Source organism: Sporothrix brasiliensis, assembly GCF_000820605.1.
Source record: "Sporothrix brasiliensis 5110 chromosome Unknown Cont20, whole genome shotgun sequence".
Classification (NCBI taxonomy): domain Eukaryota; kingdom Fungi; phylum Ascomycota; class Sordariomycetes; order Ophiostomatales; family Ophiostomataceae; genus Sporothrix; species Sporothrix brasiliensis.
Window position 1 is genome coordinate 2752963 of NW_024467139.1, and position 26567 is coordinate 2779529.

At 60.5% G+C, this 26567-nt stretch overlaps 11 protein-coding genes across 11 annotated transcripts; 7 read left to right on the forward strand and 4 right to left on the reverse strand.

The window, feature by feature from the left end:
* Window positions 1-578: 578 nt before the first annotated feature.
* Window positions 579-3647, forward strand: SPBR_08964 (uncharacterized protein; the record flags this gene model as incomplete). The annotated part of the gene is made up of 3 exons (XM_040767090.1): window positions 579-2689; window positions 2742-2997; window positions 3087-3647. The coding sequence occupies 3 exons, from the start codon at window positions 579-581 to the stop codon at window positions 3645-3647; spliced, it is 2928 nt and encodes a 975-aa protein (XP_040616753.1).
* A 1047-nt stretch (window positions 3648-4694) lies between these two features.
* SPBR_07947 (uncharacterized protein) lies at window positions 4695-5183 on the forward strand (the record flags this gene model as incomplete). The annotated part of the gene is made up of 2 exons (XM_040766200.1): window positions 4695-4883; window positions 5013-5183. 2 exons carry the CDS (start codon window positions 4695-4697, stop codon window positions 5181-5183), a joined length of 360 nt encoding a protein of 119 aa, XP_040616754.1.
* Window positions 5184-5217: 34 nt separating this feature from the next.
* Window positions 5218-5808, reverse strand: SPBR_09009 (uncharacterized protein; the record flags this gene model as incomplete). Its single annotated transcript, XM_040767135.1, has 1 exon — window positions 5218-5808. One exon carries the CDS (start codon window positions 5806-5808, stop codon window positions 5218-5220), a length of 591 nt encoding a protein of 196 aa, XP_040616755.1.
* Window positions 5809-6538: 730 nt separating this feature from the next.
* SPBR_07353 (uncharacterized protein) lies at window positions 6539-7807 on the forward strand (the record flags this gene model as incomplete). The annotated part of the gene is made up of 1 exon (XM_040765607.1): window positions 6539-7807. The coding sequence occupies one exon, from the start codon at window positions 6539-6541 to the stop codon at window positions 7805-7807; it is 1269 nt and encodes a 422-aa protein (XP_040616756.1).
* A 579-nt stretch (window positions 7808-8386) lies between these two features.
* SPBR_07927 (guanylate kinase) lies at window positions 8387-8897 on the forward strand (the record flags this gene model as incomplete). The annotated part of the gene is made up of 2 exons (XM_040766180.1): window positions 8387-8737; window positions 8784-8897. The coding sequence occupies 2 exons, from the start codon at window positions 8387-8389 to the stop codon at window positions 8895-8897; spliced, it is 465 nt and encodes a 154-aa protein (XP_040616757.1).
* Window positions 8898-10095: 1198 nt separating this feature from the next.
* SPBR_06374 (uncharacterized protein) lies at window positions 10096-14451 on the reverse strand (the record flags this gene model as incomplete). Its single annotated transcript, XM_040764631.1, has 2 exons — window positions 10096-11242; window positions 11474-14451. The coding sequence occupies 2 exons, from the start codon at window positions 14449-14451 to the stop codon at window positions 10096-10098; spliced, it is 4125 nt and encodes a 1374-aa protein (XP_040616758.1).
* A 638-nt stretch (window positions 14452-15089) lies between these two features.
* On the forward strand, window positions 15090-16254 carry SPBR_07442 (PAP2 domain protein; the record flags this gene model as incomplete). Its single annotated transcript, XM_040765696.1, has 3 exons — window positions 15090-15179; window positions 15379-15472; window positions 15548-16254. 3 exons carry the CDS (start codon window positions 15090-15092, stop codon window positions 16252-16254), a joined length of 891 nt encoding a protein of 296 aa, XP_040616759.1.
* Window positions 16255-16676: 422 nt separating this feature from the next.
* On the reverse strand, window positions 16677-17569 carry SPBR_07684 (20S proteasome subunit alpha 3; the record flags this gene model as incomplete). Its single annotated transcript, XM_040765938.1, has 3 exons — window positions 16677-16804; window positions 16868-17471; window positions 17546-17569. The coding sequence occupies 3 exons, from the start codon at window positions 17567-17569 to the stop codon at window positions 16677-16679; spliced, it is 756 nt and encodes a 251-aa protein (XP_040616760.1).
* Window positions 17570-18763: 1194 nt separating this feature from the next.
* SPBR_06484 (phd finger domain protein) lies at window positions 18764-22060 on the forward strand (the record flags this gene model as incomplete). The annotated part of the gene is made up of 2 exons (XM_040764740.1): window positions 18764-18770; window positions 18852-22060. 2 exons carry the CDS (start codon window positions 18764-18766, stop codon window positions 22058-22060), a joined length of 3216 nt encoding a protein of 1071 aa, XP_040616761.1.
* A 1356-nt stretch (window positions 22061-23416) lies between these two features.
* On the reverse strand, window positions 23417-24308 carry SPBR_07685 (mediator of RNA polymerase II transcription subunit 7; the record flags this gene model as incomplete). The annotated part of the gene is made up of 2 exons (XM_040765939.1): window positions 23417-23953; window positions 24060-24308. 2 exons carry the CDS (start codon window positions 24306-24308, stop codon window positions 23417-23419), a joined length of 786 nt encoding a protein of 261 aa, XP_040616762.1.
* Window positions 24309-25011: 703 nt separating this feature from the next.
* On the forward strand, window positions 25012-26541 carry SPBR_07154 (uncharacterized protein; the record flags this gene model as incomplete). Its single annotated transcript, XM_040765408.1, has 1 exon — window positions 25012-26541. One exon carries the CDS (start codon window positions 25012-25014, stop codon window positions 26539-26541), a length of 1530 nt encoding a protein of 509 aa, XP_040616763.1.
* Window positions 26542-26567: the final 26 nt, after the last annotated feature.

Genomic DNA, 26567 nt, shown 5'->3' on the forward strand with positions numbered 1-26567 from the left:
TGCCTGTAGTTGTCGTTTTCATTTTGTCTCCACGAGGAAGAGGAGCGCGCCAGTAGCATCTACACGACAAGCCTCAAGACAGCTTCTTAAAATCATAATCTTGTACAGTAATACCAGCATTAAATGCAAACAGCGAGTTTACTACAGCCGAAATACTTTGAATTTAAACTCTTCTTCCTTGGATTTCATGTCTCCTTTTCTTGTACCCATCGTTCTTGCCGCCGCTGCTCGTACAGACACTCAGCGCTCTTGCCACTGCACGTCGCCTGCCACCAGCACGTTCTCTCCGCCCCGCACCACCAACGACCGCTACGTCCCAGTGAGTTTAGCGCATCCACAGGCGCTAGTGCGCTGGCCAGCCAGTCGACCGTCGCTGGTCGCGCTTTCCAGTCAACTGCTCCTTCCATACCCATGGAGCACACTGTTCCTTCCCAAACTCACACTCACTCTGGTAAACGCCCAAAACTCACTCGCAAACAAAACAATCTCCAGAACATCGCCAACATCGCCAGCCTCACCAGCCTCATCAACCCCAATTGCACAACAGCCATGCCGGGCCGCCCTCAGTACCCGCCACCATGAGTGCCAGTGCGACCGTGGGCCCAAGCTCTGCCGCTGCCTCTGCCGCTGCCAAGGGCTGCGAGCCGCCGTGCTTCACCATCAATGCCTGCAACCGATGCCGCCGCCGCAAAGCAAAATGCGATCCCGGCCTGCCCTCGTGCGGCCCCTGCCGCCGCACTGGCGCCGTCTGTGAATACACCGACCCGCGGTCCAAGACGGCCACGCCGCGCGCCGTTATTCTCCAGCTCGAGGACGAGCTGGCCCGCCTGGAGGCCGACCTGCGCGCCCAGTCCTTGTCGGAAGGGCGTCCGTCGCCACATGGCCCGGTGCCTCCGCCCGGCGGTAGTAGCAGCGGCAGCAGCAATGGTCCCGACTTGATCCGACTCGAACCCGGTGAGGATGCACATTTCCTGGGCGTGTCGAGTGGCATGCACCTGGCACGGTCGGTCCTGGAGTCGGCGCAGCGAAACGAGGCGAGCTTCCAGCCGGGACGGCGCAGTGGGAGTGGGAGTGGGAGTGGCAGGAACAAGGATGGCAGCAGTGGCACCAACACGACTGCCAACAGCGGCCAGTCCAGCGGCCAGTCCAGCGGCCAGTCCAACTCGGCCGCGTCCACACAGCCAGGGTCGCCGAGGGACGAGCCCGCCGAAGTAACTGCACAATCAACAGAACCAGCAGAATCAACAGCATCAACAGCAACAGAACCCCCGGAACCTTCGCACCCGACTAGGCCCGTCTTACCTTCCCGCGAGACGGCCGTCAGCCTCGTCGACATCTTCCTGAGCCAATACGAGGTCCAGTACCCCATCGTCACGGGCGACGACATGGCCCAGATCGTCATGGACTACTACGGCGGCGACTGCGCTTCCCTGGCCGAGGACGTGCCGGACCACACGCCCATTGACCGCGAAACGAACGCCTGGAACCAGTTCATCCTCAACATGGTCTTTGCCATTGCCCTCGTCGTCCTCTCGCGCGAGAGTCCCGAGTCGCTCGCCCTTGCCAAGAGCTTCAGCAACGCCGCCATGGCCGACTTTAGCACCATCATGCAGCGCAAAAGCGTCTGCACCCTGCAGTGCCTCCTGTTTTTGCTTCTGTGGTCCGTCCTGGACTCGTCGTCGGCGCCCATCTGGTACATTTCCGGCCTGTGCATGCGCATGTGCGTCGACCTGGGCTTCCACTCCGAGACCACCATCGGCGTCGGGCCGACTGCCACTCCATCTCTCTCATCCCCCCCATTTCCGTCCGAAATGGACGTCAAGCGCCGCCTGTTCTGGGTCACCTACACCTTTGACCGCACCCTCGGCACGCTGCTCGGCCGCCCATTCACGCTGACCGACAGCATGATTGACGTGAAGCTTCCCCAAGATGCCCCGTCTGGCCCCAAACGCGACAAACGCGACCAGGTCCTGCACTGGTTCCGCCTCCAGCGGCTCCAGAGCCAGATTGTCTGCCGCCTCTACAGTCTGCGTAGCGGCGACAGCAAGACGGACAAAGACGACGGCCTCTCTGACGACACGGCCCGCTGGAAGACCGATATGGCCGCGCAGCTGCGCCAGTGGGGCAGCCAGGCCACCAGCCTCGCCGACCCCCAGGGCCACACTCTCGACTGGTGGGAGTACTGGCACCAGAACGCCCTCCTGCTGCTGCACCGCCCGTCGCCCCTCAAGCCGCAGCTTGACGCCGCGGAGGCCGACACCTGCTGTACCGCCGCCCAGCACATGATCCAGCTCTCTTTTACGCGCCTCCAGCGCGGCAGTGCCGACTTCGCCTGGGTCGACCTGCACTACCAGCTCATGAGCGGCATCACTCTCCTGTTTCTGGTCTGGAAGCACGCCGCCACGCGCGCCAAGGCCAAGACCGGCTGGACCTCGTTCAAAAACTGCCTGATGCAATGGACCTACGTGCTCGACCAGCTCGCCCGCCAGTGGGACCGCATCTCGCGCGCCCGCGACGTCCTCACCCGCCTCGTCGACACCACCATCGACATTGTCGAGAAGGAGCTGTGCAACAAGCTGTCGGCCAGTGACGTTCGCGTCCTGCGGCGCCATGCCCACGCCTCACGCATGAGCCGCAACAAGACCATTATCCGCCAGCTCGGGTCGCCCGGAACGGTCCCGACAGGCACGTCGTCGTCGTCCAAATCACCAGCGGAACCTGAACACAGTGCACAACAACAGCAACGGCATCGTACACGGTCCACGAGGCGGCAGTCCTCACAGCGTGCCCAAGAGCACTGTCAACAACCGGATGTCCAGCCGGCAGACATGCGACATCTACAGCCGCAACAGACGCGACAGTCTGAGCAGTATCAGCCCCTCCAACATCCACATCACCAACACGCACAGCAACAGCAACAACCTCCGCATCACGTACCATTGCAGATCCAACCTCCCCAACCGCAATCCCACGCTCAACATCCCATCCATACCGGCGGTCCATCGCCACCCCAGCAGGAGTTGTCCTACGAGCGCTCCACTTCTTACGGAACCCCATCCAGCGACACGGCCGTCAACACATCCCAGTCCGTCGGCAGCGCCTTTCTCAACCATGCCGACAGCAACAACAATGGCAACAACATGTACGCCATGCAAGTCTCCCCCTCCCACAGCGGCCAGCCCATCTCGCCCCAATGGATCACACCAGCGGCCGATCCTGCTGCCAATCATACTCTTCCCCATTCGCATGGCCACCACCCACTGCCTCTTGTCGCGCCCTTTCATCACACCGGCGACCTTGTTCCAGCACACAGCCAGTCGCATACCGATCCCGTCGTCCAGCTCCTCGACCAACAGGCGTGGCACGGCCTCGAGCTCTACGAAAGCTTTGGCGCCCTCCCGGACAACAGCATAACAATGCTCGACTACTTTTCCGCGACGCCCCTAGGCATGGAGGATGGTTCACTCGGGGGTGTCCCGCTCGGCCGAATGGACATGGAGAGCACACTACAACATGCACACGTGCCGGACGGCTCCCACCATCCACCCGCGAGCCACGACATGGTCGGCGTCTGGCCGAACTCGCTGACCAACAGCATCCTCAACTTCCAGCCCACCTTTCACGATCTAGGCGATTTCGGGAGTTGAGGTGTGACGTTTGGCAGCAAAAGGAGGAGAAGGAGGAGAAGGAGGAGAAGGAGGAGAAATAAACAATGAACAAATGCCGTTTACAGAATCCTGTCGGGTCTGTATTTCCTGTACATCTTACCTGTTCGATTTTGGCGTGTATTTGGGGCAACTAATTACCAAAAAGTATGATGTTTTCATTGTTGAAAACAACATATTGGTTGTATTTTACTTTTGTTTCCTAAAACTTTCGTACAAAAAATATCGTAGATAAATAAAAGCAAAACAATGCATGAAAAATGTACATATTTTTGTACTTATATTTATCAGTATTACTGTTATCCCAACTATTTTTTAAAAAATAAATAAACATGAGGTAATGTATTTTTTTGTCCAGGAGACCCTGCGGCAGCTTTCTTTTGCACTTTCACTAGGTGTCCTTTTCTTTGCTGCACATAGCTTCTCCTCCACAGGGAACTGATAAACCAACGAGGCGGACCAACATGATACCTGAATGAATAAGCGGTAACAAGACGTATGGAGGACAATACGCACGGCAACCCCAAGGACCGTTATCAATGTTATTGAAAAGACAGAAAAACACAAGACATTTGCACGCCAGTGTGGAGCCCATCCAGCACTAACACCCTGGAGATGGGTCGAAACGGGGGAAAACAGCCGGCCATTGGAGAAGACAGCAGCCAGCCAATGGATACCCCGGCGCTCAAGGAAAGCAAATGCCGTCCGCTGTTGGAGTAGTGGTGGACTCTGCCCACTCAGGATCGCAGGGTCATGTTTCTTCCCGTAGTGAAGCGATGACGCTGGCTTTGGTCCCTGGCGGTATCGGAACAATGACCGTGTGGTGAATTTCATTCGAAATACAAAAATAGAAAGAAAAGAACGAAAGTAGAAAGTAAAAGAGTGAATCAAAGTCGACACGATCAACGATCGACACATCAACAAGTACTACTTTCTCAAGACGACACACGACAACAACAATTAGCATCGGCAGCACGAGCCGCCTTCTCTCCATTGACCTCCTCATCACTCCCACCCACTCACCCCACCATGTCGACCGCTCCCTCTGGCCAGCCGTACCGTCTGCTCACCGTCAACAACGCACCCGCGCGCGCCAAGTTGTTGATTGGACGGGTGACGACGGCCCTTGCCGACCAGTACCAGATTGTGCATGTCGGCAATTGTCTGTCCAAGGACGAGGTCAAGGAGAAGGTGACAGAGTTGAGGCCAGACATTCTTGTGAGTCGTTCAGCCGTGCGCCGGGAAGTCGTTTGTCGTTTGTCTTCCGTCTTTCTGTTGATACGTCGGCAACAACCGCGCGGTCGCTCCACCGACGCCATCGATGACTTGCTGACCTCGTGGCAACAGTGCTGTGCCTCCATGTGGACCCCCGAAGAGAGCGCCGAGATGCACAGCATGGCCCGCTCTGTCCGCCCCGACATCCACGTGCACGCCATCCCGCAGGGCCTGCAGGTCCGCGAAGGCCCGGACGCAATCGTTGCGCACCTGACGGAGGCCCTGCCCAAACTACTGGCATAAATTATCGGAGGACGACGCGTTAGATCTCTTGTTTTTAGAGGTACGACCACGATAGAATAACAACATATATGGTTAGACAAGTCTTCTTGTCCCTGAACAGCTCTATGTGTCCATTCCGGTGATGTTTGTTGATTTCGTTGCAGACGGTGGCCACGTCGTTTGTGTCCATCTGCCCGCATGCCGGCCCGAGGAGTGTTTTCATAACCATCGTCAGACAGAAACGGCGCACAAGAGGCGCCAGCAACACGGAGGATGCCTCATTCTCCGTCTCCGTTGCCAGCACAGCCGTGGCGCTGGAAACCGACTGCGGCCATGTCTGCGGCCGGTTCATCGTGCGGACGTACGCTGTGGCCGTCTTCATATATGCCCTGTGTACGCCGAGGTCCGCCGTCGTCAGGGAGTTGTCAATCCCCAAGGCCACTGCGAGGCGACGATTGGCCTTGGCCCGGAGTGCGAGGCGGTCTTGAAGGCCATCACGCGTACTCTTCCCGTGGAACGAAAAGTCCACAATGATACTGCACTGGCGGATTCTTTTCCCGACGTCAGGCGCTGTTCGTCCGCGAATCCAATCTCGCCAAGCACCAAGAACGTCTCGCACGAGGGCAAAAAGTCTCGGGAATGTCATATTGACGATGCTGGGGAACCATAAACAGGTCGAATCTATATAACTGGCAGAAACTGCGAAACAGTCTCCTATAAGAGTAGAAAAGGAGCAAGGAGGCACACTGGCAGACGCTTTGAACTCTTAAATATAGCGTCGTCATTCTTTCATTCAAGACGTATTCACTGCCACGAGCTCCTCTATTTACTTGTGCCACAAAGTCAATTCACTTGTCGAAGCAAACGAGTTGTGTTTGCTATTCACGACCTTACATGATGCAAACGAGAATATAAAGAAAGCACGGATACGAAAAGCAACTGTCGCATATATTGGTCCGACACTGTCTTACAACAGATGCAAAGACTGTCCTTTAGAAATAAAACGAGAGAAGCAATTGTCTCGCTGAGTAATGAACAATAAACAATAAATATATTATAATACTTCTACAACAAAGTATCGAAAACGTATAGCAACAATGTCGACTCCAGCTCAAAAACGGTAGAATCTGCCGGGAAAACGGTCCACCCTAGCGTCGCAACGGTGAATTGCTCTGCCGACTGGAACGTCGCCCGCACTAGAGGCGGGAGAATGCAGGACGGGAGCTCGTCCATTGTCGTCTGCCACTCTAGTTGGAGGGGCCTCGTTGTCATTCATGATGTTCACTCTCTACCTTGTGGCAGTTGAACAAGACAACAAGCCTTGACACTCCGACGACGTTCTTCTTTCCACCACTCGCCCAACTTCATCCTCCACCATGGCAGACAGCCCGTTTCGGCAGTATCTGCCGGACCTGGCGCAGCCGCGGTTCACGACCATGAAGACGCAGGACGCGCACGAGTATGCGGCGGCGTTTATGGAGGGCGGCCAGCCGCCATGGCTCCACGGGCTGTGGCGGCACTGGCTGCGTCTGTTCCGCGAGCCGTTCAAGGGCGTGACGAGCGACGGCCGCGTGCGCGACGGGCTGTTTGCGCTCCAAGACGAGGGCGTGCCGATCGGTGACATTGTCGCGGCGGCCCAAGCTGTGCTTGGCCTCCTCGACGACGACCAGAAGAGGGCCACGCTGTTCCACCTGGACGCGCCCGAGTGGCGCACGTGGTCGAACCCCGAGTTTCTGCTGAGCGACAAGGGCGTGCGCTTGGACGCGATTTCCGAGGCACAGCGGGCGGCCGTCCTGAAGGTCCTGCAAGCGTCCCTCTCGCCCGACGGCTACGCCAAGGCCGTGACGGCGATGCGCATCAACGGCTTCCTGGGCGAGCTGGTCGAGGCGCCCCGGATCATGAACGAGTTCTCGTACAACTTTGCCCTGTTTGGCACCCCCTCGGCGACGGAGCCGTGGGGCTACACCTTTTACGGCCACCACTTGTGCCTCAACGCCTTTTTCTACAAATCACAGATGGTGCTGAGCCCCTGGTTCACGGGCGCCGAGCCGAACCTGATCGACGCCGGGCCGTACGAGGGCAGCCGCATCTTGACGGTCGAGGAGGCGGTCGGGCTGGAGCTGATGCAGAACCTGCCCCGAGACGCGCAGCAGCAGGCCCAGGTCTACAAGGACATGCACGACCGGGCGATGCCCCACGGCCGCTGGAACCACGACGACCAGCGCCACCTCTGCGGCGCCTACCGCGACAACCGCGTCGTGCCCTACGAGGGCGTCGTCGTGGCCGATCTGCCCGCGGCCGCGCAAGCGCGCGTCACCCGCCTCGTCGACGCCTTCCTCAGCTATCTGCCCGCGGCCGCCCGCGCCGCGCGGCTGGCGCACGTCCAGCAGTGGTACCACGAGACGTACTTTTGCTGGATCGGCGGCTTTGGCGACGCCGACCCGTTTTACTACCGGCTGCAGAGCCCCGTGCTGATTGTCGAGTTTGACCACCACTCGGGCGTGTTCTTGAACAATGCCGAGCCGGCCAAGTTTCACATCCACACGCTGCTGCGGACGCCCAACGGGGGCGACTATGGCATGGCGCTGCGGCCGTTGATTCCGGGGCGGGAGCAGGGGTTTTTGTGGGAGGGGATGCGGGCGTGAAGTCGAGGGGCGAGGAGGCGAGGACAGAGAAGTATGAGTGCAAGGTGCGTCTGAGCGAGATGTTATGACCTGGTGGACGTATAGACAGGCTTGTACATGAGATGACTGAATATATTAAGCTACATCGAAATTGTGTCTTTTGTTTCTGTCATCGTTGTTTTGCTCGTGGTTATTCGACTCTTTTCATCATTCAGCTCGACAATACTACGGAATACGAATACTGCACGTACGTCCAACATGAGCAAGGACGTCCTTGGGCCAACGAGCGAGTCAAGATGCCGTTTAGTCATGTGACCTTATGTTGACAACAAAGTTCACCGCATGTTCGTGCGAATGAAATGAAACGTATTTGAGCCCAATCTCCCAAGTTCGGCATCACTTGTCGGACGTGAGGCAGTGACAGGTGGAACAACGGGCGAGGAAGAGCACGACCTCCTTGCTTTATTTTGTCGCGGGAGTTGTTTGTTGGTCGTTTCGAGCAAAGATTATTCAGACACCATTGTTCTCTCCGGGCCTTCGGGTGTGGGCAAGAGCACTCTCTGCAAGCGCTTGCTGGCCGCCTATACAGGTGTCTTCACAATGGCGGTCTCCCACACCACGCGTGAGCCACGGCCCGGCGAAGTCCACGGCGCGTCCTACTATTACATCTCGCGGGACGAGTTTGCCCGTCTCATTGGCGCCGAGGCGTTTATTGAACACGCGGAATTCAATGGCAACCTGTACGGGACCAGCAAACAGACCGTCGAGGACCAGGCGGCCAAGGGGTCGATTGTGGTCCTGGGCATTGAGATGGAGGGCGTGAAGCAGCCGAAACGCATACCATCTGCTGCACAAGGGGATGTGGACTACCGCTTCATTTTTGTCCGGCCGCCCGACTTCGCCACGCTCGAGTCTCGCCTGCGCGGGCGAGGCACCGAAGACGAGGCGAGTGTGCAGCGGCGGCTAGCACGGCCACGCGACAAGATGGCCTATGCAGAGACGCCCGGCATGCATGACAAAGGTTGTTGTGAACAACGACCTGGACGCGGCCTACAAGGAGTTACACGACTTTGTGTTCCGGAAGGCAGACCATGGCGGAAAGGACGCGTGACGATGGGACGACAACGTTTCCTATTGGGCTTGATTTGATTATTAAGTGATCGTCAAGTAAAGCACATCTGCCAAGATGCACGATCATTTGTCGTTCTCCAAGTCTACTTACTGGCTTCTAACTCATGGTGCCGTTTTGATCGTTCCCTCGCCTCTCCAATCTCCGTCCCACATTGGTGTACCTGCAGGATCGATTTCAGCTTCTTCCAGGGTCACTGATGATTCAAAGGCAGTGGACACATCCGCAAAGACTGTGTTCACAATCAACAAGATCGATATGGTCTGCGAAGGTTATGAAAGGAGTTGTGTGGACGGATCAGTACTATCGTTGTTTGTGAAGTGCGTTGCAGGCCCAGCGCCGTCATGGTATGCTGCCCTGTATAGGAATAATATATATTAGATAGAAATAGAGAGGAACCATCTTACCTGGTAAGATGCTATATACACTGCTTTTCTTTAAACATTTCCGTCACAATTAGCTGTTCAATTAGCGCACCTTTAATCCGGTCTTCACCAAAATAAGTGGGTCCCTACAATTTTCAAGCTCCAACGCGCATCACGACCGAAGCTTCAACTGCATCAACACCACTCTCATTTACGATTGGCGACGCACCACGGCATCACACTCCGCATGCGGCGCAACACATACCTATGAGATCACTACACTGCATCTGACCACGCCCGCACTCGTCGCCATGGCTAATCCGACAGGGGCAGCGCCGCAAGCTGCCTCGTCGTCAATGTCCTCTTCGGCCGCATCGCCGCCGTCTCTCCCGCCTCTGCCGCCGGGCTGGACGGAGAACAAGGCACCCACCGGCCATACATACTACTACAATGCACAGACACGCGAGTCGACCTACCGCCGGCCCATGCCGCCGCCGCCCGCACCGCCACCACCGCCACTGGGAGGACCAGCACGAGCACCGCCCGTTCCTCTGCCCTTTGCGCACAACCAACCCGTTCCCTCACATCCTTTCCCAGGCCAGCCTCCACCTGGCTCACACGGCCCGCAGGCGCCGTTGCTCCGCCTGTCCGACCCTCGTGTCGCCAATGCCTTTATGGCCCAGCACAATGCAGCCAACCATCCACAACAAGAGGGGGGACGAGGCGGACGGGGTGGCAGAGGAGGTTTTGGTGGACGCGGCGGCCGCAGCGGTGGCAACGACCGTCCCCGGCCGCAGCCGGTCGACAAACCCCGGTCACGCATTGCCATTCCCGGCCACGAGCCGTGGGTCCTGGTCTACACAAAGTATGGACGGCGGTTTGTCTTCAACACGGCCAAGAACGCGAGCTACTGGCGCATCCCCGAAAAGCTGATGCCCGCCATCCTCGAGCTGGACAAGGCGGGCATCCAGAAGAAGGTGGATGCGGCCATGGGGGGCAAACGAGAACCAGCCGAGCCAGGCGCGGCGACCCGCACGGCAGAGAACACAGACAAGCCAAAGGCGCCTCTCGTGGACGACGACCTTGGCTCGGACTACGAAGAGGTCGAAGTGACGGACGACGAAGACGAAGAAGAGGCGAGGCGTGGCGATAGTGACAGCGGCGACGGACCGCGCAAGAGACAACGGACAGACGACCCAGAAGGCGAACCGTATGGCGAAGAAGGCTACGCCGACAACGCCAACAAGGCCAACACTGCCGACCGCGGCGGCCCCATCGAGTTTAGCGAGGCCGACATTGCCTACCAACTGGCCGCCGCTGCTGCCGAGTACGACGACCATGGCGAGGAGGAGTACGGCGAAGGCGAATACGACGCGCAAGAAGAAGAGGGAGACGGCGACGGCGGCGATGATAAAGACGACGGCCCCTTGCAGTTCCGCGCGCTGCTCGACGACTTCCACATCAACCCCTTCAGCCCCTGGGAGAAGCTTATTGAAGAGGGCAAGGTCTTTGACGACCCGCGCTACACGGCGCTGCCCAACATGAAGACGCGCCGGGCCGTCTGGGAGGCCTGGTCGCGCGACGCTATTGCCCTGCGCAAGGCCGAGAAGGAACGGCAGGCGGCAGAGGACAGGGCGCGCGCCGCCCAACGGGACCCCCGCGCGCCGTACCTGCAGCTGCTGCAGGACCGCGCGACGCCCAAGCTCTACTGGGCCGAGTTCAAGCGCAAATACCGCAAGGAGCCCGGCCTCAAGGACACGGTCGCCCCCCACAAGGAAAAAGACAAGGAGAAGCTGTACCGCGAGTACGTGGCGCGGCTGAAGCTGCCGGCGGCGGCGCGCAAAGCCGACCTGACGGCACTGCTCGAGTCGCTGCCGCGGTCCGTGCTGCACAACCAGACCGACACCGCCGCCGGCCTGCCGCGCGAGCTGACGGGCGACCTGCGGTACGTGGCGCTCGAGCCTGCCGTGCGGGATGCGCTGGTGGAGGCGTTTGTCCGGACAGCAGGGCCGCCGCCCGAGGAGGGACCGAGATAAACAAGAAAACGAATGACATGTTTCTCTTTCATACCATCCTACGTTGTGAAGTGCTGTTGCTGTTGTTGTATAATGATTATCTACTGTATGGACGTCTGTTCGCGTCTCTTTCCCGACGCTCTCCCCCTACCATATCCGCTTGGCCACCATCTCGTACCGTGTAATCTTGTTGAGGTCCATCTCCTTGTCCTTCTTGCCCTTGCCCGTCTCGCGCCGCTCGCGGTCCCGCACCTTCTTGAGGCCCTCCGCGTCGTCCTGGAAGATCCACCGCCGCCGGTCCTCGCCCACCTCGACCTTGCCGTAGCCGCCCGTGCGCTTGCCCGTCGCGTCAAACGACGCCGGCTCCGCCTGGCCCAGCGCCTCGGCGTGCTCCTGCCGCTTCATGTTGGCGTAGCGGTTGCGCGCGTACCGCAGCAGGGCCATGCCCAGCAGCAGCTTGGCAATGAGCAGGATCAAGAACATGAGGAAGAAGACAACGACCATGGTGACGCCCGCAATGAGGTCGTCGCTCGACCACCGCCACGACGACAACGATGCGCCCGCCGCCGCATCGCCGCCCACGGCGGCGTACGGGTTGCCATGGACCGCGCGGCCGAGGGCGTTGCGAATCAGCAGGTCGAGGCGCTCGAGCGAGGCGGCCATGGCCGGGCTCGACGGCGCGGCCGCCTCGGCCACCAGCGACGTGTGCGTGGACGGCGGCAGCGGCGACGGCAGGTGGGTGGCCAGGAACATGTGGTACGTCTGGACCGACGAGCGGAGGAAGAGCGTGCACAGCGGGATGAGCGGCAGGCCGAGGCGGCGAATCAGCGCGGGCGCGAGGAAGGCGTTGGTGTAGTAGTCCTTGCACAGGATGTCGAGGACGCGGCTGTAAAAGGTGGGCTTGATGTTGTTGAACTTGTTGATGTAGCCGTGCTTGATCCAGTCGACGACCATCTCGCTGCCAATGACAATGAGAAAGGGCGACAGCACCTCGACGGACGTCAGCCACGACGGCAGGATCGTGAAGCTGGCCGGCAGGATCGACGCGTTGTGCAGCGGCACCTTGGCGGCCATGTCCTCGAGCATGCCGCTGGCGCTGGCCCCCAGGTCGAGGCCGGCGCCCGGCACCGACAGCCCGCCAATCTCGACGACGTTGCGCAGGGCAATGATGAACAGCACGATCCACAGCTGGAACCGCTCGACAATGTCGGCGCACGCCAGCTGGAACGTGTTCTCCTTTTCCGTGCGCTTGAACACGCTGCTCTTGACCTCGACAAACTGGTTCGACATGAGCAGCGACAGCAGCGCGTTCGAGTACGAGTTGACGGCCACGTTGAGCGTAATCACCTGGTAGAAGAGCACCGTCGTGTGCGCAATGTTGTACGCGAGCGCCAGGCAGAACATGCCAAACGGCAGCAGGATCTTGGACCGCCCCGACGCCGTGCGCGACAGCGTCTCTGCGCTGAACAGGCACTCAAAGATGTCCTGCCCGAGCGCCGACAGCAGCCGGTCGCCGACCTCGACCAGGTTGTAGATGACGTACAGCTTGACCGCCGACTGCGCCCGCACAAAGTGGTACATGCGGCTGGCGTCCAGGTTCATGAGCGCGAGCGAGCTGCACACAATCACGGCGCCCTGCAGCAGGTCGGCCTTGTGGAACGACGTCAGGTTCGACGGCATCGACTTGGTGCGCCGGTGGCCCCAGAGCCGCTGGCTCGGCCGCGCGGGCGCCTCTGCACCGTGTGCCTGCTGTGCTTGTGCCTGCACATGGCGTCGGCCCCGCGGACCGTCCGTGTCGCTCACCGAGCTGCCGTTGCTGCGGCCGCGTGGCCGTCCGCCCGTCGCCGTCGCCGGCTTTGGCTTTGGCTGCCGCCCTCGCCGCCACATCCGCCCCAGACCCCGCCATACATACGCCGTCATCCACCGCACCTCCTTCCACACGATGTAGCCCCACCACCGCACCAGCACGCTCGCCGCAATGCAGAACCGCAGCGGGAGGATCGTCAGCGTCCACAGCCACGCGTCCAGGCACGCCAGCGCGCCAAAGTACATGGTCCGCTCCAGGTACGTCGGCAGCAGCAAGAAATTCTTGAGCCGCTCAAACTTGACGGCGTGCGACTCGTACGGAATGTCCGACGCGTACGAGCGGTGGATGTAGAGCGGGCTCGGTCGCTGACCGGCCAGCTCAAGCTGCAGCAGCGTGGGCAGCGACATGGGCGGCAGCGGGATCGAGGGCGGGATGGGCGAGGGCATGCGGTGTTCGCTGTGGCTGGGTGGCAGGTGCGTCGGCGTGTGAACGGGCGCCTCGCCGTTGGGACCCAGACCCAGCTGCGGAGCCGACCGTAACGCCGCCGTGGGGCCGCCTGCTCCGGCAGCTACACCGGCCTTGCCACCGTCTGTGTTCAGAGGTGGTGGCCGCGGGGCCGTGTTCTGCGAGTGCCGGCGTGTCCCTGAATTGCTGGCGACCGGCGGCGTGGCATGCTGGGTGCTTTGTGTTGCCGGTTGCTGGAGATGCTGCTGCAACTGCTGCTGTGTGGCAGCCGACTTGCGACGGCTGGTCGGCGGTGTCGACAGTGTGCGGAGCGAGCCTGTCGAGTTCCAGTGCCGCTGCACACGGCGTGGTTCGTCAGGCTGACCAGCTGCCACAGCAGCAGCCGGCTCGGTATTTGAGCCATCCAGCGGCGGGCTGAACCCGCTCCGGACGGCCTTTCCTGCTACGCCGCCCGTGACAAGATCAATGTCACCGTTATCGGGCAAGGCAGCAATCGGCAGCGACGCGGCCAGCTCGGCCATCTGGCTCGCCGACAGTCGCCGGACGCCGCTCGGGTTTGTCGGAGACGCAATCTTTGGCGAGGCCACCGGGATCGACGGCGACGTCGACGTCAACGCTTTGTCGGGCATGTCGGCAGCGCAGTTGGTGGTACGAACAGTCAGTGTCGTCCTTTTCGTGCCATTGTCCGTCTCCTGTGCGTCTGCGTGCACCTTTTTACCGTCGTGGAAGAGGTCGACCGGCGGGTCGATTGGTGATGGCTCCGGCGATGGTAGCTGGAAGACGCCATCTGCATTGGCCGCCAGGCTGCCCTTATCAATGTGCGAACGGCTCGGCCGTCGTGCATTCGCGTCGCCCACGGAGAGGCCTTGGAGGGCGGGAGGCATGTTGGGTGGTATGTGGGCAGACTCTGATCGGTGAAGATGTCGTCGATCTCGATCGTCGGACGATCGAATGGTCAAGTCATGGCAATCCGTACAATGGTATGAGCGGAACGAGTTATGTTTCCATTGGTAGGCTTGAATAAACCGTTGTCGATTCTGTAACTGAGGTGCACTGTATGTGTCCGCAGCCTTGTCGTGCAAAGCAACGCTGGATGTCGAGAAAAGACAGATTGAGAGGTTGACGACGGGATGTGACGAAAGGCACAGTCTGTTGCAGCGCGTAAATTACACCTTGCAAGAGCGATTGTCGCGCTAACTGATCGCCCGAGGCTCGCTAAACGGCTGGGCCCTTGGCGGTGGCAGCAAGCGCGAATGCCCTGAGAGACGGACGGATACCACCCCAGCCACGCCTTGGAGCCCTGAATACTCACTAACTAGTCGTCCTCAAGCGCTACCGCCACCACGTTTCGCTTCGTCACTTTCTCCTAGCTCTAAACGCCCAGCATCTCGACATCTCGCCTCTGACATCACCACGGCCGCCACACCCGACTGCGCTGCCGTTTCTTTCTGCTTCGACACGTCCCCCTCCTGACATGCTCTGGGCCCTCGTCAAAGCCGCTCGGGGACGGTGACTAGGAGCCATGGCGCCGCCACGCCGCGGAAGCGGAAGCGGAAGCGGAAACAACGGATCGCCGAGCAGCTTCGTTGCGTCTCTCGTCCGATTCTACCAGGTAGGCTCTGTTGGTGACGAGCACATAAACTCGCTAGGATGCTTGCTAACGGTGTGTCAGAGCTCTTATGCGTCTGACTACGCGGGCTTTACCTTGCTCTTAGTAGCGTACCTTTATGTTGGTGAAATCCGAGTTGGACGCCGAGTTAAACACCAACGACGACGACGACGACGACAAAACCAGCCACTAACGTCTTTAGATCCAATTCTTCGTCGAGCCCTTCCACCGGCTGTTCTTTGTTAACGACTTGAACATCTCCTATCCGCACGCGAAAGTCGAGCGTGTGCCCGTCGGTACGTCTCACAGCACTTCTGGTCCCATGTGCCATGATATCCCGATGTCCTTCGTCCCGGCTGACCCTTGACCAGCTATGAACTTCGTCTACGCCCTCTTCGTCCCGCTGTTCGTCATCCTCCTCTACAACTCCGTCTTCAACGCCCACGTCCACAAGCACCATGTCTCCGTTCTCGGCATGGCCATCGCCCTCATCCTGACTTCGACTGTCACCGACATCGTCAAGAACATGGTCGGCCGCCCCCGCCCGGATCTCCTGGCCCGCTGCAGCCCGGCCCCCGGCACGCCGCCCAACACCCTGGTCTCCCTCGAGATCTGCACCGAGACCGACCACCACCGTCTGCACGACGGCTGGCGCTCCTTCCCCAGCGGCCACGCCAGCTTTGCATTCGCGGGCCTGGGGTACACGAGCTTGTTTCTGGCCGGCCAGCTCAAGATCTTTGTGCTCCGCAACAGCGGATGGTCGTCGTCGGCGGCCGCGGACACGGCCCCCGTCCACGTCCGCGGCGACTTGGGCAAGATCCTGGTCTGCTTGGCCCCGCTGCTGGGCGCCGCCATGATCGCCATCAGCCGCTGCCAGGACTACCGCCACGACGTCTACGATGTGTGCACGGGCGCGCTGCTGGGCTGGACCATTGCCTACTGGAGCTACCGGCGGTACTGGCCGCACCTGAGCAGCAGCTACTGCGACGAGCCGTACCCGGGCCCGGCGTCGGCACGGAGCGAGGGCAACGACTATGACCGGATACGGGACGAAGAACAGGGCTTTCGGGTGGACTAAGGCAGATCTGGACGGAGCACTGTAGCGCATTTGTTGTACGTCAAGTGTTGGACCAGGCAGTCCAGGCACGGCTGGCCGCGTGTATGCGTGTATTATTACGAGCAGGCATGGGGCATGGCCTAAGGACTGCATCTCAATACGCAATCAGGGGAGGGCTGGCTGGATTTGGAGACATGGCAGCATATGTACGTTTCACATCACAAGTCGCCGCCTTGATGGCGTGTGACAACGAAGAACAATGAGAACAAGGCACAAACAAGGTCGTTTCCGCGATTTCCATTCATGCAGTTCCGTTTTGGCACAAGCTATTAGTAATACATCTATGATGGAAACATGCCAAGGTTCATGGTTGTGCGCTCGAAGATTCGACGCCGTCTCACGACTCTGACTCTGCTAATGGCCCCGCTCGTCTCTCGCTCGGCCTACTTGTCGTCGGTGCTCTCCTCTTTCGCCAGGTCGTGCTCCTTGAGCAGCGCCGTGATCTCGTCTGCACTCCACAGCCGGTGGTAGATCTTGCCGTCTTTGGTCTGGCCGACCGTTGCGAATTCGACTGTGCGCCGGGTTAGCAGGTGCATGCACAAAACGTTGTCCGACAGTCAGCGCCACAACTCACTCTTCTCGCTGCTCAGCTTCGTCGAGTCCATGGTCTTGCTCAGCACCTTGACCGCCATCCCGCACGCCTCCTTGAGCGTGCAGTCCTCCTTGTAGTCCTGCTTCAGCAGGCTCTGCGCGCTCGCATTGTTCGCGCCCGCGCTCGTCGCCTTCCATCCGCCGTAGTTGCCCGACGGGTTCGACAGGTACAGCTGGAACTGCCGCTGCGGGTCCCAGCCGGCGTAGATGAAGGACACGCCAAACGGCCGCAGGCCACCGTGCTGCGTGTAGCCCTGCTTCAGGTCGCATAGCCGGCGCACCAGCTGCTCGCAAGGAATGTCTGTGTTGTAGGTGAGGAGGTAGCGCTGCGCCGCTTGCCGCGCGTAGTTGATCAGGATGTTGGCGTCGGCCGTCATGCCCGCGACAGCGCAGATCATGTTGTCGTTGAGAATGTACAGCTTCTCGGCCGACGTGTCCTGCTCTAATAACTTGGACGTCACCTTTCTCTCTGCCGCCAGCACGATGCCGTCCTTGGCCAGGATGCCAATCGCTGTGCCGGCGTGCGAGATGGCCTCCAGGGCGTACTCGACCTGGTACAGCCGGCCCTCGGGCGAGAAGATGGTCGTCTGGCCGAGGGGCGCATCACTGTCAGCTTCCATCGACACCCTGCACTCCTCAACAGCGTTAACGCAAAACTTACACGAGAATCGTACCGTCTCGACATGGTGACGGCGAGCTTCTAGAACGACAGAAGGGGTGGATTGAAGTGCGTCAGGGATCAAGGCCGTATGGTAGTGGTGTCGGGGAACAAAAGGAGCGGTCGAGAAGCGAATGTTTCGATGTTTCGACGTTTCGATGTCCTGGTTGCGGTGGGAGGTGACGATGGGAGCAAAGCACACAGCAAGCAGACGGCTCAGGCTGCTAGGGGAGCTTCAGCCAGCCAGGCAAGCGATTCGACGCGTAGCTTGAAATCGGTGCGCTAGGGAAATCTCGCTGCCTGACAATCCAGGCACGAAGTAGCTCCAACCTGACAGAAGCCCCACTTTTTGTCACCAGCCGCCAATTGAATTTGCCACCTGTCGAGCAGGCATCGTCACAGCCGACAAAGACAGCCTGCAACTGTACAAGTAATTCGAATGAAATGTTTCTTTTGGGCTCCGCATCCCACACAGCAGCAATCTCTCTTCAAGCGACTCGATTCTACATCTCACAGCCGTCGACTACAACAGAGAGACGCGTATGTCGCACATCGCACATCGTATATCGTCTGTGTTGACAGAGAGCTGCCAGCACGTGATGCCCCAAACGAGGTCAATTTAGCGACCTTGACTCGGCGAATTACAGCACATCAGGCACCTAAAGACAGCAGCAAGGTGTTGCTGACAGCGGCAACCACTTTTGCGCCCGTACCGAGACACTCCACCAAAGCAAATTTGCCACCAGCCACAGCTCGGGTCAAAGCTCCCGTTGCGCCTGCCCTCTGCTGAAGACCTCTCGTCCTGGCTCCTTCCTCTTCCACTCCACGATAGTTATCCTCCCACGGCAAGAGCAAACCCGCCCAGTGACAAACCTGGGTTCTTTCCCTTTCCATAAATACGTGCGCGTAGTGTTTTCGGTTGTGGCAAGGCTTCGGACATTCCCAACCGCAAACCACCACCCAAAAGCCGGCGCTTCGACGCGAAACCTGTAGTCGTGTGATCGCGAAAAACAGCGCCCCAGCAGTAGAGCTGTCTGTTCTTTCGTCCTTTTGCCCTGTTTGCTCCGTTGCGGCGCGCAATCGCGAGCGCGGCAGGACAAGCCACACGCCACGCGGCGACCGACGAAACACGAAACGCGATTGACGCGATTCACGACGTTGAACGACATCACGACATCACGACATCACGACGTTTACGACATATCCACACAACACTCCAACATGTCAGGTAAGCGGGCCAACGCGCCCCTATGTGTGCGTCCCCCCTCGCGTTTGCGGCAACGACGTCTAACCACCATGCCTACAACAGACGCCGAACCACGTCGCTCTGTGCGAAGCACAAAGGGCCAGCACAAGTCCCTCGACCACTTGGAGGTTCCGGCACCGACCACCGACGGCGGCAAGGAGAAGGACGGCGCCAAAGACATCGCGGCGGCTCCGGTCACCAGCGGCAAGAAACAGCGCGGACGCAAGGGCAGCAAGAAGCCCGAGAGCCCGCAGGAAGACGACTCCGAGGAAGAAATCATCCGCTGCGTGTGCGGCGCGCGCGAGCAGGACGGCGACCCGGGCGAGCCGTGGATTGCCTGCGACCGCTGCACGGCGTGGCAGCACAACGTGTGCATGGGCATGAGCGTGTACAGCGAAGACCTAGCTAAGGACTACTTCTGCGAGCAATGCAAGCCCGAGAACCACAAGGAGCTACTCGAGGGCATGGCCCGCGGCGAGCGGCCCTGGGAGGAGCGCCGCCGGCAGTACGAGGAAGAAAAGGCCACCGACAAGCGGCGCAAGGGCGGGCGCAAGGCCAAGCCGAAGCGCAACAGCGACGCCAAGGAAGGGTCGGCCAAGCCGTCGCCCACGCCCGAGGGCCCACGGCGCGACAGCAACACCAAGGGACCGGCCGGCACGAAGCGGAAGACGCGTGCCGACTCCGAAGAGGAGACCAAAGACGGCAAACCGCAGCGGCGCAAGCTGTCGGAGGAGGTGCTGCCCGTGTACAGCCCGCCCGACGACCTGCCCAAGCACATTGCCGACCTGGTCGATGCGCGCCAGACGCCGGCCCGCGGGCTGATGCGTGCCATTTCCGAGGTGCTGGGTGGCATGCAGAAGCGCGGCGAGTTGACGCCGGCCGACGGCGCATCGGTGGAAGCGACGGCCGAGCGCTACGCGCTGCAGATTGAGCGCGCCGTGCACGACACGCACCCGACGCACAGAGAGTATGGTGGCCAGGTGCGGACGCTGCGGTTCAACCTCAAGGAGAACCACGAGCTGGTGGCGCGGCTCGTGCACGGCTCGCTGGTCCCGCCGATGCTGGCGACCATGTCGAGCGACGAGCTGGCATCGCGCGAGCTGCAGCAAAAGACGGCCAAGATGAAGGCCCAGGCCGAGCGCCAGAGCATCATCACCGAGGCCGACGACGCGTCGGCGCCGCGCCTGCGTCGCACGCACAAGGGCGAGGAGCTCGTCGAGCGCGAAACCGCCACGTTGCCCAGCGAGGACAAGCCGTCTGCGTTGCGTCGGCAGAGTGCCCGTGAGAACGATCTGGAGATGCCCGACGCCGGGGGTGCTCGACGGCGGGGATCGGAGGCCGCAGGACGCGGTGCACAGGGCCGGGGCGGCCTGCGCGTTGACACGAAGAGCGAGGGCGGCAGCAAGAAAGATTTCGACCTCAAGCGCGTCTTCTCGAGCGTGCGCTCGCCGACGGCGGCGACGACGACGACGATGCATCAGCGTCGGCCGTCGCAGCCGCAGTTTGCGTCCGACGGGCCAGGAGACGACCCGGACGTCGACCGCCTGCTGCAGGACGACGGCGACGAGTCACCGCCCTACTCACCGACGGAAGAGACCGATCCGGACGTCGTGTGGCGCGGTCAGGTCAGCATGAACACGGTGGCCGACTTCCAGGCCACGGCGCGGCACGTCGGAGGCGTCAACCTCAGCACGACCATTCACCTGCCCTGGACGACGCTGGTGCCCAAGAAACTCACCGTGGCCGGCCGTATCGACGAGCAGATTGCCACCGAGTACCTGTGCAGTCTGCGCTACAGTGCGCCGACCGACATCAGCGTCGCCAGCCTCAGCCCGGCCACCGACGCGGCCAAGGCGGGGTTCCTGGCGCTCATCGACTACTTTACCCAGCGTCGCCGCTACGGCGTCGTCGGCGAGAAGGGCGTCGGGAACGTCCGCGACACGTACCTGGTGCCCATTGCGTCGGGCACGAGCAGCCACCCCGAGTTCATGCTCAACCTCGAGGACAACTTCATCCCCACGTCCCGCACAGCGCCCATGCTGCTTCTGGTTGTCGTTTACCGGAACGACCCAGCCGCTATGGAGAAGCTGCGCGGACCGAACTGGGCCGGCCAGTACGTCGGTGGCGCCGGGGCTACGCCGGGGTCGCTGGAGAGCACGCCCAGCAACGCGACTCCCCAGCCGCCTGCCGCGCCCGGCGGGCCCAGAGGTTCGCGCACCACGTCCATCTCGGCACCTGCGTTCTCGCCCATGGTGCCCCAGACACCGGTGATGCCAACACAGGCGCAGGCTCAACAAGCCGTTCCGGTTGCTGCAACACCAACGCCGCCACAGCCGTTGGCGCAGCCAGTGCCGGCCCAGCCGCCCCAGCAACAGCAGCCACTACCTCCGGTGCCTCCGGTGCCTTCCGGACAGTCGCAACCGCAGCCTCCACCACCCCAACAGCTCCAGCCGCAGCCTCCAGTTCCTCAACCGGCACTTCAGCATCCGCCAATTGCCACCAGACCGCCTGTCCCCCCGCCCGCTACTGCTGCCGCGCATACACCAACTCCGCCGCCCGCACAACCGCAACATCCGATTCAGCAGCAACACCAGGCCCCTCCTCCTCCTCCGCAGCAGCAGCAGCAGCACGTGGCGCACCCTGGACCTGTTGCTAGCCACCCGCAGCCTCCCCGTCCACAGCAACCGCACCACCCCGCCGGGCCGCCGCCGCCGTATGCTGTGACGACCGCTGCCGCGCAGCAGGCGGCCCGCGAGCAGGCGCAGCGCGACGGCGAGGCGATTGCGCGCGAGATCCTGGGCCCACTGGCGACGTGCTCGGCGGCTGGCTTCCTGATGACGCAAGCGGCCAAGATGCAGAAGAACGAGTGGCTGCTCGTCCGCGCCGTCTTTGAGCAGCAGCCGCAGACGCAGGACGACCTCCAGCTGCTGAAGCACGAGTTGGAGCGGTACAACGACCGCAACCACCACCACCACCAGAACCAGCACCACAACAGCAACAGCCATCACCACAACGCTGCGGCCAGCAACGGTCACGGTCACGGTCATGGTCACGGCGCACCGACGCCGACACCGACGGCCACACAGCAGCAGCCGCCGCCACAGCAGCAGCAGGCGGCTGCGGCTGCGGCTGCGACGTCCAAGCAGCACTCGCAGACGCCCGTGCCCATTCCGCGGGTGCCGCACACGCCTGCTGCGGCGCCGTCACCGGCAGCGCGACCCCCAGCGCCCGCGGCCGTGCACGCTCCGCAGCCTGGCAATGCCCCGTCGTAGTGGGGTGGCACAGGAGGACAGTCTTGCATTAGCGACGCAGACGCCCATTTACTGTCTACGGTTTGTGTGTTAATTCGGTACTGTGCAAAACTGTACGAAAAGGGGTTTCAAAATTAGGGGGAGGCTTAGTTTTTTGTTTCTCGTTCGGCCAATATGGACGGCGTACGGATGGAGTCTTTTTTATTTATTCTGTAATCATTTTAATGTGTTTCCTTCGTGTATGATACTCTTAAGTTCAATTCGGAGTGGGATGGCGAGACAAAGTTGTTTGTTGTAAGGGTCTTTCGTGTAATCTTTTTATTTCTTATTGATTTTTGTAGTGTATGGTAGGTCATTTATTATATATGTCCAACTGTTTATTTTTATTTTTTATTTTTTTAAGTTAGATATAAACGAAATGTTGTCCGGCAAAAATAAAAGAAACCAACGAGTCAAAACTATATGCATTTATGTACGTTTATGGCGTGTTTTTAACGCGCAGTGAACATTTGAAATTAGAAACCAAATGGAGCAAAAGAAAAGGGCATAAAGAAAGAGACACTCTAAAAATAAACTAGCCCAAATCAAGACGATCGAACGATGAGGCCTCAAACAAAGCCGCCTTGGTGTATTTTTGTTAGTGGTGGGCGATCGTCGGCGTCGACTAAACTGGTGACGTAGTCTCCGCCAAGTCGTGCCCAGCCACACAGCCAAGTCGAATATCGAACAATATATGTCTTCCCTACGGAGACATCCCCGTCTCCTCTCTGCACCGTCTGTCTCTGGACCTCTACCAAACAAACACCACAAAGTCAATGCACGTTTCATCTAGACGATACACCGCAAGGCAAGTTTTGCGCTGCAATTAACGAGCATCAACTGGCAGAAGATCTTCCATTATATTGCTGCGTTACTGACCATTCAAGCCCCAATCTTTCACACCCAGCCTCGGTTCGTCGACCAAACTCACCACCTTCACCGTTCCACCCCGCACGACACGATGCCCAACAAGGTCACTGCCGTCAACCGCCGCGCGCCCGGCGGCGCCATTGCGGCGGCGGTGCAGACGATTGCGAAGCCCGAAGGCGGCGGTGTGGGTGAGAAGACGTCGTGCATCCAGTGTGACGGCTACGAGTGCTGCTGCATCCCGATTCCGTGTACAGTGATGTAGGCAGAGGGATGGATGGAAGGCAGGCATGGACAGGGCATCTGCTTTGGGACACGGGTCCAATGATAGCTTGTATTGTACAGTGGCTTGCTTCAACGGCTCGTGTGCATGTGTCGTGTTCTTCGTGCCAAATGACACTGGTGAACTGGTATCTTGTTTTGTGACCTTGTATCTCGTCTCCTCCTCCGCGCTTCGCCAATCGGCCCTCTTTATCCAAACGTCTCGTCCAATGCGGCCCATGCGTCTTCTTGCCGCCTCCGTTCCGCCTCCGCTGCTGTTCGTGCTGCGGGTGCCAGTAATGAATCTGTTTTTGCTTGTTGCGACCGAGGCCGGGCCTCTGCACCATTCTTTGCCAACGGGTCCTCCACATCGGCCAGCCCGACCAGCGTCTTGCGCACGCTGTCTGTGACCTCGTGCAGCGCGCGTGTCTCGTTGCGCGTGCGCTCCAGCTGGGCCTGCAGCATGGAGATGAGGGCCTCGCGGGTCTGGTGCGGGCGCCACTCGTTGATGTGCTGGTGCATGTTGAAGAAGATGGTCTGCAGGTCGGCGAGCTTGTCGGCGGCGTCGGCCGGGTGGATGGCGAGGATGCCGGCGAGCTCGAGAAAGTTGAGCAGCAGCGACTTGGCGAGCTTCTTGAGCTCAAAGACCTTGCTGGCGTGCGCGTCCTTTTCGGCGGACGCCGTCGGGATGGCAGCGCCGAGGCGGGCGACGCCCTGCTCCTCGAGGGACGGGAGCTGGTTGTTCAACTGCGGTGGGGGAGGAGCTTGTTAGACGACGTCCAAACGGAACTTGAGCTTGAGCGGGCCATCCAATGGACGCAAGGAGGCCAAGGCGTCCAAGGCCACGACGTACCGTATACATTTGGCCGAAGACGCGCCAGCGGCCGTTTGGCGGTGGTTCTGGAGGCTGCAGGGCAGCCAATGCCTCGGGCACATCTGGTACAATGGTCGCAGCTGTGGTCTTCTCGCCTGTGGCTGCGGCGTGCGTCTCACGCAGTTCTTGTATGGCCGCTTCGTTTTCTTCTGTGAACTGGCTCCAGAGATAGGACGGCGGCTGGGGGTAAGGAGCGACGGCGCCGCTGGGATCCTCTTGGCTAGCCATGGTCGCGGTGGACGGGCCGATGCGTTCTCGAGTCGTCCCTGCAGTCTGTGTTGGAGCCGTAGATCCGTGGGGAGCTGTACGTACCGACGCTGCGTTGTGGTTTCGTGGTGAGATGTTCGTGAGCTTTTGGTGTCAGGTCACGCCGAAGGTCGCTGGGATGGAAAACGCGCTGAAGACCAGCGGCTCCAGCGCCCACGCGGGGGTGTGGCTGAAGCTAACGGCCAGGGCATGTGGCGTCCCATCCTCACTGAATGTACGGAGAATTGCGCCACAGGCCAATCAGAGGCCGCCATTGGCCAGTGGCACAGTGGACTCCCCCGCTGAAGGAAAGCGAGTCTGGCTGCTTCACTGGCCATTGCGTGCCAACAGACAGCGACTGTTAGTGGACTGTTAGTGGAGATCGTCGCGGCGCACGCAGCCCTGAACGGAGACTCGAGCAAAAGCATGTCTTCATCACCGTCAGACCGATTTGTGCACGTTTTTTCTCCTCAGCGCCGCGACGCAACCCGTGTGACCGACACGCCTGCCCTGCTGATGTGATCTCGTCAATTGCAACAAGTGCAACAGGATACGCAGCATTTGCATGATGCAGTAGAAGCCCGAGCGTCCGACGACTGCCTTCTTTGTCCTCCTCGACGTGCGTTTCATCTTGTTCATTTCGACTCAAGCACGCACACGATCCCCAGCCGCCTACCGCACAAAAATGGCCGACGTGCGGGCCCTTCTTCGGCAGCAGCGGACGGCGCGGCGCATCGACCATCCGCTCGCCGTGTACTCGGACAGCGGCAAGCTCTCGTGCGCCGTCTGCCGCGAACCGGTTCGACCCGAGTCGGCCTGGGACGACCACCTGCGGAGCGCACAGCACCGGCAAAAGGTGCGGGCGGTACAGGCGCTGCAGTCAAACACGGTCAATGACAGGCCTGAAGCCACAGCACCAGCCACCGCAAACGCCGCAAACGGCCACAGCGATGCTGCGCCAATACTGGCGCACAAGCGGAGGTACAGCGAGACAGAGGACGATGGTGATGTCGACATGGGCAGCGATGGCGACGGTGGCAGCGACGGAAACGAGGACGAGCCGTCTCGCAAGAAGCAGCACCGGGCAGAGCTGCCGGCGGGCGTGAAGCCGACGGTCGAAAAGCCGACAATCGAGATCAAGAGCCCCGTTGAAGGCCGCGAGGCAGAGTCTGGCAGGGCCCACGGCCACGAGCCACCGCGGAAGCTGTCGCTGTCGACGACGCCCCAGCTGACACCACCGCTGGCCCGCCGCAGCTCGGGAACCCCTGCCCAGGGCGTGGAGATGCGCATCCCGTCGCGGCCGGCGACACCGATTGCCATTAAGGATAGTTTTCTGGGCGGTGGCAGTGGTGTCAGCAACAACAACAACGGACACACCAGTGGGAGCAACAGCGGCAACAACAGCGGCAGCAACAGCGGCGGACTCCCCTCAGCAGCGTCGACGCCAAAAACGGCACCGCTGGGCCGGTCACCGCTCATTCCGCAGGAGGCACAGATGGCCGCACAATCTGCATCCGGGCCTCTCAACGACGCCGTGAACGGTTCGACCGGCACGACCGCAGCACGACCAAAGACGACAAAAGCAACAACGACAACGATCGTAGAGGAAGACGAGGCGGCACCAGGGATTGCGCAGGCGGCGATTGACGAGGACGAGTGGGCCGCGTTTGAGGCCGAGGTGGTCAACGCGCCAGCACCACGGCCGGCCCTTCCCACGACAGCGGCAGGCGGCACACGCCCCGATATGAACGGGGGCCTGGTGGCGTCGGCACCCGCCGTCTCTGCACAGGATCTCACCGCGGTCGAGGGCGACGACGACGCGCGCTCCAAACGGCGCGAGGCGGAAGAGGCGCAGCGCATGGCCGAAAAGGAAGAGGCGACGCGGGCACTCGAGGACGAGTTTGAGGACATGCAGGAGCTCGAGTCGCGCGTGCAGAAGCTCAAAGAGAAGCGCGAGGCGCTGCGGAGCCAAGCGTCACAGCAGCAGCTGCGGACGACGAAATCGACGACACTGGCGCCGCCTGTCGTGCTGAGCGGCGAGGCAACACGCCAGCTCTCGGCCACCATGGTCGACAAGGAGGACATCCGGCAGCAGCTGGCGGCGACACATGCGAAAGGCGAGCCTGACGTGGACGAAGATGGCGAGGAAGAGGACGACGAGGACGACGAGGACGAAGACGAGGCAGACTGGGACGCCTTCCGCTTCCGATCATAGGCGGCTCGGGGAGCGATGTACAATGC